The sequence below is a fragment of the Lepidochelys olivacea genome (genome assembly GCF_965140295.1).
Source record: "Lepidochelys olivacea isolate rLepOli2 genome assembly, chromosome: 8".
Lineage (NCBI taxonomy): Eukaryota > Metazoa > Chordata > Testudines > Cheloniidae > Lepidochelys > Lepidochelys olivacea.
Genome location: NC_140418.1, coordinates 9344320 through 9362202, shown reverse-complemented (window position 1 = coordinate 9362202; position 17883 = coordinate 9344320). Strand labels below are relative to the sequence as shown.

The window sequence follows — 17883 nt, the reverse complement described above, 5'->3', positions numbered from 1 at the left end:
CCGTCTGTGAATCATTTCATGTATTCTAAAAGTGATGTTAGCTAAGCAATGCCATTTGCAAATATTTCTTCAGCTCCTTGAGAGTTCTGACATATCATAGAATTAATATTACTATTAACAAGGAGTACTAAGCTTATGAGTTAACAGCAATATTGGTTTGATAGGGATGTAATTTAAACTAACAAAGCATCTAGATATATAACACACATCTATGGAAATAATATGCTGGAGGCAATAAGCCCAATGTGTATATACTGACAGACAGACATACCGGCAGGCCAGACAAGCCCATTTCTCCGATCTCTCCTTTTTGTCCCATTATCCCAGGGTTTCCTGAGTCTCCTTTAGATCCCTGCAGGACACAGAACAGAGCTTTATTAGGAGAAAGGTAGATCTATATCTATAGATACAGATCTATCAATCTAAATATAAAAGGGCAACAGATACCTCCCCCTTTTGCTCCCTCTTCTCCATATTACTACTTCTTCAGTACACATCAGTAAACATCCCTTAATATTAAACATTGTAAATACTGATTTTGCAGTGCAGTAGAATTTAATTTAGTGGCTGAAGAGAATGCTGAAATTTAAGATTTACTAAAGAATTTGAGAGAGTGTCTCATGAACTACACAAAACTAATTCAACTTGTGTGGGATCTGAACAGCATCCTGTAGACTGATAACTGACTGAAGGGGCCATAAGCAAAAGGCAATGAAGATTGCTGTCTTTGCATGCTCAGATTTAGTTTTGCAAACTGCACTTTGCATGGCTACGTAAGGAATTCTTTTAACTCAACTCCTACTATCATACCACAACAGTCATAATTTTATAAACCATACATCTAGTACCTTTTCCCCATCAACTCCAGGTGGACCAGGCAATCCAAGCTCCCCCTAAAGCAGTACAAATGAATAAAGGTATAACATCAAATGAAACCAGAAAATAATTTCACAAAAGAACTGGATGTAAAAGTAAATTCTCTTTTTGTATGGAGTCTGACGGGCATCAGCTTATGAGCAGCATGAGGTAGAAAATGGCAACTTTTTATTTCAAGTGAAGTACCAGTACATTAGTCAAGTAGAATTTGGATTGAACCGATGGGCAGAGATATACATTATTCTGAACCAATCTAAATATCATTTCCTAGTAAGATACTTTTGTGCATATTTGTTATAAGAAATTATAACTGATTGACTATTATTTATTGCCTATTGATCTTGACTGTGAATGAGGGTGACCATTTCACAAAGAGTGGATGGTACTGGTACTGTAAGATACTAAATATGTGTATGCGAAACACTCAGACATGCTAGGTGTGAGAACATGGCTTCTGATAGGAGAAAACAAGATAAAACTTAGAACTTAGGATGATCAATAGCCAAGCACAGTGCATACTCACAAGCATTTTCTTTATCAATGGGCGTAATCCAGACTCCACTGAGTTCAATGGCAAAACTTCCATTGACTTCAGTGGGGCCTGAATTTCACTCCAGTATATACAGGAATGTGTATGGGCTCACTTCCAAGTACAGTATAACACATTCATTCAGACAAAGCCAGCAGAAGGGTGTTGGCCCAGCGATGCAGAGAAAAAAAACAAAAACAAATATACTTTTGCATCTAGGTAAAAGGCTTCTGTTATTCAGAGAGGAGGAGAATTTAGAATCCTCTCTTTCCTGCAGACAGACTCATGAGTTAAAATACCCAGGTTCAGTCCTTTCCTGCCTCCCACCCTTTGTGATTTGAGAGACATTTCATTTCTTGTCTTGCTCTAAGATGTCATCACAAGGGGACACATCCCGCCATAGTTCCACATGGAGAACTCCCATTCATTTTGATAGGAGGTTTGCATGAGGACCGATGTCAGGGTGTGGCGAGGGGGCACAGTATCTGCTGCATGCTGTATAACAGAGGTCAATCCAACCTTTGGTCCTGGAGCTCCTTGAGGGCCTGGTGGCCCCTGGGGACCTGGTGGGCCCTGAAAACACAGCAAAGAAAGATGGCATAAATATAACTGTCTAGAGTATCATTACTAATCCAGCACACGTTCACTTCACTCTGGGGATCAACCATGAGCGAGCTTCTCTTATAGGTTACGTCTGCTCTTGGAGCCAGGGGTGTGATTCCCAGCTTGATCTCATCATGCTGGGATGCTAAAAATGGTAACATAGTTGAGGTAGCAGGGGCAGCAGCAAGCACTGGCATAGGCTAGTACCCACAGTATACCCACACAAGCTGGAAATCACCCCCCCCCACACACTCCAAGTGTGGACATAGCCATAGATTTATAGTAATGTTTGTCTAACTTATCATAGCACAAATGTCCATGACAAGATCAGCTGATATTAAACAGACAATGCTGTTTCCCACATCACAGGAAATGTTAACTCAAAAAAGACTGTGTCCAATCTGGTGTAGAGGGCCATGCTAGCACTGAAATACACGTGCTTAAAAGGCACACATTTCTAGATATAAGTAGATCTGGTCCAAAATCTGTCTTGTTGCCTGTGGGCAGGGCTGGCTCTACAGTTTTTGCCGCCCCAAGCAGTGAAAAAAACTGCCGCCGCGGCCGGCAAAAGGAAGAAGCTGCCGCCAATTTGCCGCTGCGGCCAGAGGAAGTGCCGCTCCTTTCTCAATGCCGCCCTAAGCACCCGCTTGGAAAGCCGGTGCCTGGAGCTGGCCCTGCCTGTGGGGATCTTACTTATTCCATCCCCTCATTACTGGCCAATCCTATGCTGGAAACACATCCAAGAGGAATGGTGCCTACCAATTCAGATGGACAGTAGACTAGATGAGGGAATTTTGCCTATCTATGGCTCAACGTGACCATGATGTTTGAAATCAACCAGCCAATTCAACTCAACTCTACTGGCAGGTGAAACATGAGTTCCATTATGCCACATATGAAGTGATTAAAAAGTAGTGGAAACAGAAAAGTGTACATGAATACTAAGAGCAGGAAAACCTTCTGCTAAAAGTTTGCAAGCTCATGTAAACTATTCTTCTTACTAGAGACCTTTGCAAAGCAGGAGTTTGAAAATCCTTTGATGGGGATGCATTTTGTCATTTATAAGGGATCCCTAAATGGCACCACATCAGACACCTACCCCTTCAGCTTGAAAACCAACAGTAACATGTTGCATTATTCTGAGCTCCTAGTCCCCATTGTTGTACTTCACAAGGTTACATTTAAACAAAACCGTTTTTAAGAGGCCTGTTCACTGAGAAGGAATGAATGGGTAAATAGGAGAAATGGCTGAGATCCCAGTGAATAAGCAGAACAACGGTAAAGGCAAGGTCAGTGACATTTTAATAATATACCCCTGAGCATCTCAACATGCAGCACACATGAAACTCAACTGACTCAGAGACCGTGGGTCATTTTGTTAGTAAACTGAAACTCCAAACTTTTGGTGGAAGCTTTCCAATGATCTCAGTCCACAAATTCCATTCACAAGGCCACATGCTGTGCTATTCTGTCCAAGCAACCCATGTAGACATCTGGCATACAGTAATTACCATCACTTTATGTTTCCCTGCAGCCTGTTATAAAACAATAAAATGGTTTTCAAATGTGTCTGTAATTAAATATTTATTCTACTCAGCTTCTTTAATCTTTGCTAAATGGCAGCATTAAACGTGGTCTCACTTCTTTTCTTGCATAGCAAATACAGGCTACACAACAGGGACATCATTTTCCTTTACATGAACTTCATGAAATTTTCCTTCTGGATACTTTGTCTTATTGTTTTCATTTTATATAACTGACAGAGACAAAGGGGCAAATGGTACCCTCCTTTACATGTACGATCTCACTATAGTCATGGGCACAGATCAGATTTGGCTCAAGTCACTTTTGTGTCATTTAGAGAACAAGTACTTCAGTCGTCTCTAGGGGGGTGCTATGCAAAATGTTTGCTGCAAATCCTGAGACTCACCTGATTCAAGGTTTTGTGGGGACTCTGAAACTTGATTTACATTTGCAGATTTTTCAGGGCTCCTGGTCAAGTTTTGTCACTGCACTCAGTCCTTCCACTCCCAATCATCACCAGGCTGACACAGTCCTGCTGGGGCCTGCAATCCCTCTGTACTCTTAGCTCCAGTATCTTCTGGGGCTGGATGACTACTACTTCTACAGTCTCTGCTTAGTTGGGAGTAAGAACACCTGATTGGCTTGCTTCCCTTAGTCCCAAACAGGTCTTCTAGGGATAAATGTGTCTATTTCCCTCTGCATTTCCTCTCCACCCTGCAGCAGTTGAGTGGGAAAACCTCTTGTTCCTACTGTTGTGGCTGCTTTAGCCTGGAGCCTTAGCTAATACTTAGTCTAATTGGTCTAGATAATACTGAGTCCTGTCATGAGTGCAGGGGACTCCCTTCCAGTCCTACGATTTGATGATACCACAGGCTACACCTGCATGCTTAACAGGGAACAGAGTGGCATCTGACCTCAAACCCACTCACAGTGACTCAATATGTTCATGCACCTTAGCCCATATTGTAAACATTAGCAAATCAGGCTGAGGTAGTCTGTGTTGCTTCTGTACATCCATCTAACCAAGCCCTCTCTAGTGCACACATCAGCGTGGTCTCCGAACACTGCAAACTCCTAGGAACGCACCTGATGCCCTCTGTCCTCTCACTCAGCCCTCCTGCCAGGCCACCCTTGTTCCTTAAATGGCCTCCTAGGTCAGGAGGAAGCATTGGCCTAACAGCTCCCCATTTCTTCCTAGAGACTGGGTGACCTTCACCATTTCCCCACAACTCTGGGGGCACTGTGTGGTCATTCCTACAAAGAAGTGCCTTGGGTGTGGCTATATGGTTTAGGCAACTATGTCCACTATGTCCCTGTTCCCCTCTTCTATCTTCTGCAGGGTGTGATGACTCCCCCACTCCCAGTAGAGCAAGGAAAACACTTCTGCTCCCACTGCCAGACAGCTCTATTCTGTTGGGACTCTAAGAAGCCTCAAAATCCTTAGCACAGGGATTCCCTAACAATACACACTAGCGGTTTTGGGGCATCTTGGCTTTTGGGTGTCTTTCCCAGCAGCCATGCTAATGATTATGGGGCTTCTCTCAGGCCCAGATCTACGGTGATCAGTGGGGAAGGAGTAGCTTGAGGAAAGAGAGGGTCCTGTGTGGACAATGTGAGGTTCAATCTTCCTAGGTATCTTGCAATTCTTGCTCATCCGTCTGCAAGGTCCTGATCACTGCATCAACCAAACTCTGCAGGGTAAACTAACTTCCCCAGGCTACTCTAGCATATGTCTCAAGATCAGTTCTCTCTCAGATTCACTGGATTTCAATTGGTGCAGTAATCTCAGCTGGTTAATTCAATTCCAATTAAGAACAGGAGCACACAACAAATTATCATCATCATCTTATTGCAGAGGTACCTTGAGTGCATCCAGGATTCTGCCATCGTAGTCAATTATTACAGTATCTCCCTGTTCACCCTTCAGGCCAGGTGGACCCTGGAGACAAAGGCAAATTGCAAACTTTGTGGTAACAGCTATGGTGTTACCCCCTGAAAAGTGGGCAGCATGAAAACAACAGCTAGAACAGGGTTAAGTACTATTTTGGCCCCTAGATACTTTGGTATTTGTCTCCATATACATGCAATCGATACCAAGAATGCAACTATACAGAGCAAAGTCGGAAAGGATCTGGAAGTATAGGTTGAGTGACAGGCAGAATGTAATTACCTAAGCTGGCATTTGACTGGTACAGCCTCATTCTTATGAAAAAAAGTCATGGGATCTTTCAGTGACAGCAAGTGGTCAGCACCTCTCTGAGGTCAATAGTAAAAGTGGATGCAACTTAATTGACTTCACAGGAGCTATCTGCATTAATTTGGCTCAATATCTGTATGGTGATTTGTTTTAATATGCTCCATCTTCCATATTATTCTTATACAGTACTGAACCCTTCAACTATATGGCAACAGATGACAGACAGAGTTGGATGGAGGAAACTGACCCATGTTAAGGAGAATACAAGAGTCTAAATTAGTGAGGCAAAAACAAACGATCATATACCCTTGGTCCAATGGGTCCATCTCCTCCTCTCTCACCAGGATCACCCTGAAAATGAACATCACATTTATTATTCAGAAATAATAAGGAAAGTCAGAAGTATTATGAAAAAAGTCATTTACTGCATGTCAAATACTTATTTTAGGTAAAAGTATAGTCTCAATAAGAAACTCCAATTGGTCAAGAACAAATGGATTTTAGATATTTAGAAGCATATGCCTTGCTAAAATAACCTTAAAATAATCTAGCTGGCAACAAAAGAACCCAGCCTGATCAGATATAAGACAGCAAAACCATTTATACAGATTTGACTTAATGTATTTCCGAGTCACAAAGTGATGCCATTTCAATAGCCAAGCATTTAAACCTGAAAGTAAGAGTTCCTAATAGAGTGATACCAGCTTGAAGCAGAAGTACCAGCAAGCACAAATCAGCACTGCTTCTATGGATTTAGAAGTAGAATGGCTAAGGGTTGTCTCCAGCCCTTAGTTTTGAATAGTTTTATGCATGATGGGGAGTATGACTGCTCTGAGCAGAAACATACTTGGATGCATATTCCATTAAAGCAAAAGCAGCTGTAGAGGAACAGCTGATCATGAAGGGCAGACATGTTATGTTGTCACTGCTCAATACAGCGTGGTCATGTTGGTGCATTTCTTTTCAGTTGTGAAGAAAAAGTAAAACTGTGAGACACACTAATGCTAACTATGTAAAATGGATATAGTATTAATCAAAACACGCAAAGCAGAGGACAGAATCTTCAGATTTCTTGCAAGACAATGCAGCCAAAAATGTCAGAAAGTGGTGATTTTCGAACTCTATTCTCTGTCTCAACCCACCACGAAAAGGTAAAATGTTAGTGAAAGTTTACAGGCAAAGTTTTGGTTTTTGCCATTTTAATGCAATTTTTAGAAAATGAAAGTTTAAAACTCTTGTTAAACTGAAACCCACTGCCTCAATGCTGTTGTGACCAACTTCCAGCTTAATGAACATGTGTTTTATTTACCTTTGATCCTGGCAATCCATCTATTCCTTTCTCTCCTTTGGGACCTGTGCTTCCTTGCTCTCCCTGAAAATAAGATAATTCACACTGAACCTTACCAGATATGAACTTGGAAGCCAAAATATCTTAAGTCTAACTTGATAGGACAGAAAGCAATTTTCTTAAGGTTACAGTACTTTTGCCTTATCTTAAACTTCTACACAGATACTGGAATGATCAAAGCTTTGCTTTTATTCTAAAAGGTCTTCAAGTGCTGCCCATGCCCAAAAGGGAATTTGAAAAACTAAAATAAAGCTTTCAGGCTTTCAAACACAGTAGGGGAGGACACATTCACCAGCAAACTTAGTCCCTAGTAGGCAGCCACCACGAACATGTGAACAATGGGAAACTTCCACAGAACCGAGTCTGCTATACTGTTGAAGTGAAGTTATTATAAAGACCACATACATCCTGAATTCCCACGTCAAGGAAATTCCCACTGGCTTTGCTTGATTCAGTTCTGCAAGATCAGGTTCTAAATGACAACTTGTAGCGTATGTCTGCACCGCAATCACAACCATGAATTCATTAATTTAATAATCTGAGTTATGACTTTCAGGGTTAGCCTGTGCTGAAGCTTGTGCTGCTGCAGCTTTACTGCTCAGGTACCCAAGCTAGCTAGATTAAAGTGCAGGCATGTCCCCAAAAGCTGCAAATATGCCCCCTTGATAGCAGTGTAGACAAACCCTGTGTTATCATTTAGTTAGTGACTGTCAGCACTTTCAAGTCAACAGATAACAAACAAGTGAAAATATTTTAATTGGCATTAATACCCTAGGTGTTTAGATTACACGTCTATTGTTCCTTTTTTGTTCTTTTTAGTTTCAGATCAAAAGTGTCTGCTTATGACTCTCTGCTTTAGGAGCAATCTGCATTGACTGTGATATCTGGCCAGCAAGGGGTACCAGATGGTAAAAATAGCCACCAGGCAGACAGATATAGAGCTGAAATTTACCTTAGGCCCTTGAAGCCCTGGCTGTCCTGGGATCCCATCATCACCCTGGTGAAATAAAAATATACATAGTGTGTCTATCAAACCGTGAAAATACACAGGTGTCAATATGCCAGCCAATGTTACCACTGGGTAAGAGCTCAATTATACTTATCACCATAACTCTGATGCGCTCATGGGATAGAGCCAGATTTACAGGGTTTTTAGGTGCCAATTGGGATTTTCATAAGAGCCTAAGCAGGTTAAGTGCCTAACTCTGATTGGAAGTCAACAGGCCTTTGCAAATCTGGCCCATAATATACATGAAGATTCTACCTGCATTTTGGAAATTGAATGCATTATATTCACTAAGAATTCTAACTTGTCAAAAAGGAGATTCACAGGTTTAGCTAGTCACTTGCTTTCATTGTTACATTTAAATTAAAGATTGTTCATAACTAGAGAATGATAGAGTTTAACCCTTATATATTGAAGATTCGGAGCCAAATTCTGCCCAGAAACACACAAGTCCTTGATTGCCTTAGGGAAGTAAGGAGGAAGTAAGGCATGAGCCTTTTGGAGTTTTGGTTTCAATTCTCTGGGAGGCATTGATATAGAACACCTTTGGGCACCAGTATAAAAACTGGATAGACAGGATTGCGCATGCAAGGCTCCCTGGTTTTCAGTGGGCTACTTAGAGCAACAGTTTGTCCTCCTCGATGAAAGGCCAGTATCCTGTAGAAGAGCAGACAGTGTGTGTGTAAGCTGCTCTCCTTCTTTGCCAGAAAGTATACTTTCTCCAAACACAGAGATTATGTCCAGTGGGCTCCACTCCTCAGAGTATGGTGATGTCTTTGTTTGGTCAGTCCTACGAGAGATTCAGACTGACCAATGCTGGCCTGATGGAGAGAAGCATTCTCAAAAATTCACCCATTTTATTTTCAATTAATTCAGCAAAAGGACTCACATCTACAACCTTGTGTGGCATTTTGGCTATTTTATTCTTTGTCGATGGGGCTAATGTAATTACTGCTTCTGGGCTGATCACCATAATGAAAAACATGCTGATGGCACAACAATGTCTGTTTCAAGGTCACAGAATTGTTATTCTTTAATTGAACACGTGCTAGAAATCCTGAAGAATATAAAGTGTGAATCAGTGCAATCAACCATGACTAGGGCCTTGTTGAACCTTGTTTCTACAAATGGCTCACAAAGCATTTTGTGTGGCGGTGAACTTTTTTTTTTTAAAAAAGGAAGAAGAATCAATATCTTACCTTTCTCCCTGGAAAACCAGGCTCACCCTTCAAAAACGAAAAACAAAGGAAGGGAAATAAGAGAGAGAGAACATGAAATAATCATACTCATTTTTAAAATTATCAGTTGAAGTAGAAATATTGTTCTGCTGTTGATCTACATTATCTTCTCCTGAAATGCCAAAAAATCCAGTGTGCCTACAGTATGCTAAAATTAAAAAAGCAAATTCCCCCCTCCTCATTTGAAATTTCATTGTTTTACTTCTCTTAACAATTAGCATACTTTCTGTCCAGAAGATGCAATAAAAAATTAACTTTTCAGTTTCCAGGCTATGGCCAGTTTGATTCTCTGGCATTCATAGATGCAACTGATGAGGATGAGATTACATCAAACTGAAAAAATGTGTGCAACCCTGCCCAGGCACATACAGGCATTTTGAAGATTCTGGCCTTGTTAAAATTAGAGGTTTAATAAAATGTTTACCACCTACCTTTAGTCCTGAAGGTCCCCTTACACCCTGTTAAAAGTCAAATTTATCAGTATATTTATTTGGAAATAAAAGCATAACAGGATTTAAAAATATATGTCTACAAATGTTTACAGCTCTGTAGAAAATGGCGAGGATGCCTATGTCTGTTTTTGTTATTTATCAACATTACTACAAACAAACACTCTCAGTATCAATGCACTTTACACCACAAATAGTAAAGAAAATGCTCCCTAAAGATTTATATTTTATGTATGAAAAATGACCCATAAAGTGTTTTGGAACCTGACTCAGTACCATAACTCCATGCTAGACCTCTGCACAGAACAAATAATTGAAATGTTACAGGTGAACTTGTTGAGCTTGGTTATGTCAGCTATTTTATATTCCATAGTGGGACTCAAAAATATGGTCAACGGAGGATGTCCACAACACCAGTGCTTTCCAATAATCTGCTGGTGGGGAAGCAGGTGATTGGTCAGTAAAGCAACATTAGAGTAGTTTGTAAATATAGCTGTTTATGAGATAATATAGATTAGATTCCAGGCGGTGGGACAAATTCATCCCTGACATAAACAGGCACAACTGCCATGATCTATTGTCACATTGTGAGTCAGCAACACTAGTTATTTAGTGGGTTTCAGGATCTTAACAGACAGGTTTCCAAGTGGCTATCCTATGCGAGGAAGGGGAAAATGGTCCAAAGGGCGTTACAACAACTGTACCTAGCTGGGAAGGAAATCCCTTCACTCCATGGTTTGAGGAGATGAATTTAGAGCTGTTTGAGTTGTTGTAACAGGTGGAAATGAACTACTGTTCAATTTAAAAGGTGATAGAGAGTAAACAGTCAGTTCATTACAGTGCTAGCGTCACCACAGAATCATAGAAATGTTGGGCTGGAAGGGACCTCAAGAGATCATCAAGTCCAGCCCCCAGCTCTGAGGCAGGACCAAGTAAACCTAGATCATTCTTGACAGGTGTTTGTCTAACCTGTTCTTCAAAACCCCCAAAGATGGGGATTCCACAACGTCCCTTGGAAGCCTATTCCAGAGTTAAATTACCCCTACAGTTAGAAAGCTTTTCTGAATAGCTAGACTAAATCTCTTTTGTTGCAGATTAAGTCAGTTACTTCTTGTCCTAACTTCAGTGGACATGGAGAACAATGGAGCCCCATCCTCTTTATAACAGCCCTTAACGTATTTGACGACTTATCAGGTCCCCCCTCAATCTTCTTTTCTCAAGACTAAACATGCCCAATTTTGTTTTGTGTTTTAAGTTTCTTCAGGTTTTTTTAAACCTTTTATTGATTTTGTTGCTCTCTGGACTATCTCCAATTTGACCACATCTTTCCCAAAGTGTGGTGCCCAGAATTGGACACAGTACTCCCGCTGAGGTCTTACCAGTAGAGCAGGACAATTACTTCCCATGTCTTACATACAACACGCCTGTTAACACACTCTAGAATGATATTAGCCTTTTTCATAGCTGCATTCCATTTTTGACTCAATTTGTGATTCACTATAACCCCCCAGATCCTTTTCCACAGTACTACCACCTCGCCAGTTATTCCCCATTTTGTGGTTGCACATGACCTTACCCACTCCACTGTGGGTGATACCTATGCTAAACCAAACACATCCAAGTAGATTCGGCAAAGACCTTGCAGCACTTACTACCCCCTAAGGTGGTCCCCTGGGTCCATTTTTTCCTGTATCTCCAGGGGGCCCTCTCTCTCTTCCATACCTTCTTTTGTCTGTTGACAATAAATTCTTCACAGTCTTCGCTGTGATTTCTCTGCTTCTTCTCTTGCTTTTACTTGGGATATCCAGGATAATTTTTTTCTCTGGTTCTTTGACCAACTTTCAGATACTGAGTGATCTTGCTTTTTGTTGCATATGACGAAGTAGGTAATCCAGAGGTGTAAAAAAAACCCCAAGAACCAAAACCAAAACCTAATATTTTTTAAAGCTGCAAAGGTGTAATACTTCATGGTCTTCTACGCGGTTCCGTGCTCAGAACTTTTTCTTCTCTCAACCTTCTTTTCTTGGTTTGAGGAAGGTGCAGGAAAACGAGTGAAAATAATCCACATTTACCAACGGTGTCCCTTAAGAATTAACCCTCCCCTGAAAAATATAAACTGTGTCCTAGGGGAAGTGGGTGGCACCAATGAATCATCATCATGTCAGCCAGATTCTGTTCCCAAATTTCACAATTAGATACTTGTGAAACTCATCTTGGCATTGTAGCTGTAGTGACGCTGGTAAGTAGCATTAACAACATTTTCACCAATTAAAAAAAAAATCTCAGCGGAAATAAAAACTACCCCAAAATTCACAAAATGCAAAACTACTTCCTTGACTAATTAGAATCCAAATTTTGGAAGTGTACCTTTTCCTGTATCTCCAGGGGGACAGAGGAGGCAGGGGTGGGGAAAGTGGGAGCAAAGGAGCTTTTTAGAAGAGCTAGAAGACAAGAGACTCACCTCTTTTCTTTATGGTGAAGTAGGGTCTTATGGTGCATCTGAGAGGGCTGAAGTATCAAGGCAGTATCTGATTGCTTCAGTTTCCTGTACAACTTTCTAAGCTCAACAATTGTCCATCTCTGGTAATGTGTAGCTTAGCATACTTTTTAATTAGCAAGCAATGACACAAACAAAATAATTTGCTCTGTGTAGTTATGGAGGGGAGTAAATAGGACACCCAAGCCAAAAACTACATGCATGTCTGAGCTAGGCAAACATTCCACACTAATGAAGCATAATGAATCCATTTGTGCTGACACTACATGGCAGGAATAATACTACTAACCATCACTCCAGCTTCCCCTGGCTCTCCTTTTAAGCCCTGGGGAAAGAGGTTAACCAAGTCAGTGAAACTAATTACGGATATTTGCACCAAAACCCTTTATCCTCCAAAAAGTTAAAAAATAATTACTGAGAAGTTCATTGATTTTACATTCTGATTTTTTTTTTAAATGAATTACCAATGAGTTGGAGATTTGCAATGGGATGGGTGAAGGTTGCTCATCAGGAAGGAAATAAACTTTGCTTTTTTATAAATTTAAAAAAATATTCTCACTTCTGATTTTCGGCTCAGAATACTACACAGCCTCCCTCCCCCTTCAGCTCCCATCTCTAGCCCACAACTTTTCCAGGATAATTAATTTCACCTATTGTGAAGCTACCATTTCTCTAACGACCAGACAGTTATAGAGAATTAAAGAGACTTATTAGGTTACATCCAGAGGAATCATTAGAAGCAGCTCTGAGGCCACCTATGGTGACTATTCTCCTCCAGTTGTGATAGGGAAAGAGAAACTCAAACTTTGTGGGCTAAAAGCCTAGCAGTGGTGAGCACTGCTAGTAACCAGAGCCAGCATGCTGGCACCATGCAGGATGGGCCCTCTGGGCAGGCATCCATGCTGCAGGGTAGGGTACACACTTTTGCCCTCTTTAAAGAGAAGCACACATTCCCTGCTAGCAAGTTCTGGAGACCCTGGGGCCTGGTTAGACACCCCAGCTGCCAGACCTGGTCTCCTGGCAGCCATACTTTATTCACCTATGTCATAGCTCCCTTTCCTAATGATCTCAAGTGCTAGGTGAGAATCCTAGCATATCCTGATGCAGCATCACAGGGCAGGAAAAGGCTCCTAATATCCCCTTCCCCTACTAGTACCTCCACATGGCCCAGAGAGGCATGGCCGTGTGCCAGGTGGCTCCCAGATGAAGTACATTGTGGGCATTCTTAGAGAGCACCCATTCTGTTTTACAATGTGAATACTCTGTATTTATCATTTCTTACAGGGAGTCCTTGTGGTCCCCTGGGGCCATCTTTTCCTGTATCTCCAGGGGGACCTCTTGCACCCGGTGGTCCTGGGGGACCCGGTGGGCCAGCAGCTCCATCTTGACCTTGATCACCCTGTAGGAAGTTCAGACAAACATTGTGATGTGAAAAAAAAACAACACAAATGCTAACAGCAAACTAACTACACTGAGTAGGAGAGAAACCAGCAGGGGGCATGGTAGGGGGATAGGTCCTTCTGACAGCAACGCCAAAATTGTTTGAATGGCTTGTCCCATAGTGATGGTTAAGATTTGAAGACAGCCAGTTATGGTGCATGTGCGTACATGTGGGTGAGGAGAGCTCTTCCACGTGGATCATGGATCACATCTCACCCTAGCTTTAATGCATGGTGACAATAAGGCAAATTTGACTGGATGCTTTTTAAGGTGAATGCCTTGGATACAGCCTTATAGTAAAGGATTATAGCATCCTGGAAGAATGGCCCCAAACACTGCATGGGGACACTGCATGGTTTGGGTGAAATTACTGTAGGCTACTGAAAGGTTTTGTTTGGTTAAATAAGAGACAGTAGAGAGAACCTGTGAAAAGACTCAGATTCCTCCAAAGTCTGCAAGAGCACTGTGGCATGCAGGGGTGTGTCTAATTAGAAGGCTACAACTGTAGGTCAAAATTCTCTGTTCAGATCTGCCAAGCAGATCTCATCTCTAATATATGCACAAAGCTGATGGTTTGTTCACATATCCAAGAGAAGTTTGCCCCTTAGAGTTTTATTGGCATGCAGGGAACCTGTTAGCTCTGTGGGTGATTTTCAAAGATTTTCAAAACTGGGTGTCTAAATTAGGCTCCACAGTCCATAGTTAGGCAATGGAATAACCTGATTTTCAGAAGTGTTGAGTACTCAGCACCTCCTTTTGATCTGACCCATATTTTTCCAAAGACTATCCCAAAGGATTTTAACATTGAATGTCCCAATCACGCAATCCCTATTCAGACAAGACTCCCAATGGGCCATTAAGGTCTTTTTTTCCAGTTTTTACTGATCCCTTATTCAGGATTTTGACCCACAGCTTCCAGCAGGAGTTTTGTCTGAGTAAGTTGTGCAGGACTGGGCCTCATAGCAAATACGAGCATAGAAAACACTTGTACTACCACCATTTAGTAGATAATAAAGGAATCAAAACATATTTAATGACATCCCTCTACTACAGTGGTTCTCAACCTATTTACCATTGTGGGCCGTATATGTGGCCTACAATGTGTTACGTGGGCTGCATCCATTACTACCTGTATGGCTCTGAGGATGTCACATGGGTCGCAGCTCTATGCTGAATGGGCCACAAGTGGCCACAGGTTGAGAACCACTGCTCTAATACAACTGAAATGTAACGATATTAAAATGCTCCACTTGCACCATACTTTGCCAGGAGATAAAGAAAAGATGAGCCTATGTCTCTACTTGAAATTTTAACACTAAAGAATTTAGTAGTATAAACTTGTTTCAGTTAAACAGCCAGAAAAGCTTGTTCAGAAGCAGGAGCACTCCTGATCTCAGAATGAATTTCACTACTCAGATTACCAGCTACTGATCCCCTGGTGAACGCCAATAGCCCAGCCTTTAGGATCCAAGCTGATTGTTCTGACATGCAGAGTTAACAGTAGAAATCCCCATGAAAAGGTTAGATCATAACTCTTAACAACATCTGGACAGGATACGAATCTGAACAAGACAGGAACAGAATTGTGTTTAATATGGTCCACCCACAAATCAGGGAGGGATTTTCAGAAGTGCCTATGTGAATTGGGAGCACAAATCCTATTGCCATTCAATGTGATTCATACTCCTAAATGACTCAGAGACTTGAAAATTCCACTGCAAATCCTGAAGACTCTACCCAATTTTGTCTCAGACAGGAAATCTCCCACTGCATTTTGCCTAAGTAAAGAAATTCCAGTTAAGACTTGTGGATTTGGACTGATCTATTTTATTGTGTGATTACTACTATTATTCATATGGTGCAAGTATAGCATACAGAACTATCCTTAATCTCCCCTCTTCCCCCCCATGACTCACACAAAGAGCCAGACCCTCAAGGCCTTAGTTTTCACTCCTTCCTTACATAGGCAGAACTCTCACTATGTTCACACGGAATTTTGGTTGAGTTAAAAACTGAGCAGGCCTCTCAGGATTTGGCTCATTGTATTTATAACTTACAATGGCAATAAGGTGCTATTAGCTAATAAGGAAACATAATTCAGAAGGAAGCACAGCAAGCCAGAAGACGTAGATTCAACACATCTACCTTAAGGATTCGTCGGCTAAAGACATGCTGGTCATTAGAGAGAAATCCATGATTGAGGCGAGGAAAAACCATCTAGCCAGGTGAGTGAGACGTAGAGCGTGAAAGATCAAGAAGTCAAGACAAAGGTTACAGCATGGGAGTGATTTTTAAAAGGTTCAGCTAATATTATCTTACAAAGTAACTTCACCAAGGAATAAAGAAATGACACTGGAGGAAATAACCAAGAAAGAGAAATAGTGAGATTCAATGATTCAATTGGAGGCTTTGTAAGTAACCAAGAAAGAGAAATAGTGAGATTCTTTGATTCAATTGGAGGCTTTGTAAGTAGCAAACACACACATGAGAGTGAAGTCTTTTCATTAGCTTAATGCAGAGGAGGGAATTCAGAGCTGGCAGGGTACAGAAGAGGTTCCCACATGTCAGAGTTTCACTATACAATAAATACATTATTCCAACAAGACACAACGGAAGATATAGCCCATTGGAAGATACCCCCCCGATCTCAAGATAGCAAATACATTATATTTCCTCAGTAGCCATAATGAATATTAATTGATTCCTCTGCCCCCAACCTACTAATACATCTTACAAATTTACTGGATGAAAAACAATCTATTCAAGAAAATGTCACCATTCATTGCTGCTTTTTAAAAGCTGGATATGTATCTATCTATAGAGAAGTGCAAAAGACATTTAATTTCTGAAGAGACAAGGTGGGTGAGGTAATATCTTTTATTGGACTAACTTCTGTTGGTGAAAGAGGCAAGTCTGATCTCCACAGAAGTTGGTCCAATAAAAGATATTACCTCACCCACCTTCTCTCTCATATCCTGGGCCAAACACAGCTAAAATAATGTTGTAAACATTTCATTTCTTAAGAGCTCTCTTCCCCCACCAGATTCATGTGCATGAAACTTTAAGTCAAAATATTGTGAGCTGAATGTAGCTGAATATGACAGATTTGTGTTCTAACTTTCTATCTGAAATTTGAGTTCGGCGAGTGTAGATCACCTAGTTTTCCTTTCTTGAGAGGATAGCAAGTGATACTTTTCCAACTTCCGTCTCAACTACAGACTCTGGGAACATTTTTGTCAGCTTAACCATGCAGCCTGTTGCTAGCCAGTGTCTGTTTCTATAATTTCCCAAGGTACCAGAGGGATATAACACACATTATCAATAACATCTTTCTTCAAGGGGCACTGACAATGCTGAGGACAAGTGCTGAACACTTAACTGAAGGTGGAAGTGGTCGGATATTGGCAGCTGAGTGGGTATGAGACTGAGTTGCACAGTTCTTGACACCTTCATGACATGTCCAGCTGATAACTCCTGTCTCCTAAACTGCTAAGCCAATATGACGTCAATTAAGCTATCATCAACCAGGCTGTTACCTTCAGATCGGAAAGTGGCTTCGTCATTTCTGGCAAAGCTTACAACTTTTCCTTTAACTTTGCCTTAACCTGACATCTCCAGTGACTCCCACTATAGTGTCTTTTGCCCTGCTGCTAAGAAGTCTACTACTTGGGCCAGTCAGTAACACACACACAAAAAGCATAACATTTTCTCCTTCCCAAGAACAAAGCATGTCACTGGCCACACGCAACAAATCTCTACTGGCTTAAACATTCCCAAGTCCATCACTCACTTGAGTGTAAGTCACTTGTCTACACATCTGTATTGTCAGAGAAAATGAGATCATATGATATAGGACAATCAATAAATCTAGAGTAGATAAAACAGGGGCTTGATTAGAAAGAATAACCATACCTTTGAGAAACAGAACTCCATATTTAAGTGGTGGGTAAAAAATTCCCTAAGGTAACATCCTGTTCATCTCTCCCAGTATTATGCTGGGATCCAACATGAGATGAATATCTACTGTTCATCTCTCTCAGTAAATAAATGAAAGAAAAGGTCACAGCTAAAGTTATTGATCCTGAAAAGACTTATGCATATGAGTAGGCTACTAAGGATAGTTACTCACACGTGTAAGCGTTTGCAGAATTGGCCACTCAATTCTCAAAAATTAGC

General features: G+C 41.1%; 1 protein-coding gene across 1 annotated transcript in view; it reads right to left on the bottom strand.

The window, feature by feature from the left end:
- The window catches only part of COL23A1 (collagen type XXIII alpha 1 chain), a 356401-nt gene that overhangs the window by 21598 nt on the left and 316920 nt on the right, over positions 1-17883 (bottom strand). Inside the window, exons 8-19 of the mRNA XM_084637721.1 lie at positions 15853-15924; positions 13550-13666; positions 12557-12592; positions 9753-9779; positions 9283-9309; positions 8030-8074; positions 7039-7101; positions 6036-6080; positions 5394-5471; positions 1925-1978; positions 849-893; positions 272-352 (exon numbers count right to left, since the gene is read on the bottom strand). Coding sequence (XP_084493847.1) covers positions 272-352; positions 849-893; positions 1925-1978; positions 5394-5471; positions 6036-6080; positions 7039-7101; positions 8030-8074; positions 9283-9309; positions 9753-9779; positions 12557-12592; positions 13550-13666; positions 15853-15924 — 690 coding nt within the window. The remainder of the gene's footprint in view (positions 1-271; positions 353-848; positions 894-1924; positions 1979-5393; positions 5472-6035; positions 6081-7038; positions 7102-8029; positions 8075-9282; positions 9310-9752; positions 9780-12556; positions 12593-13549; positions 13667-15852; positions 15925-17883) is intronic.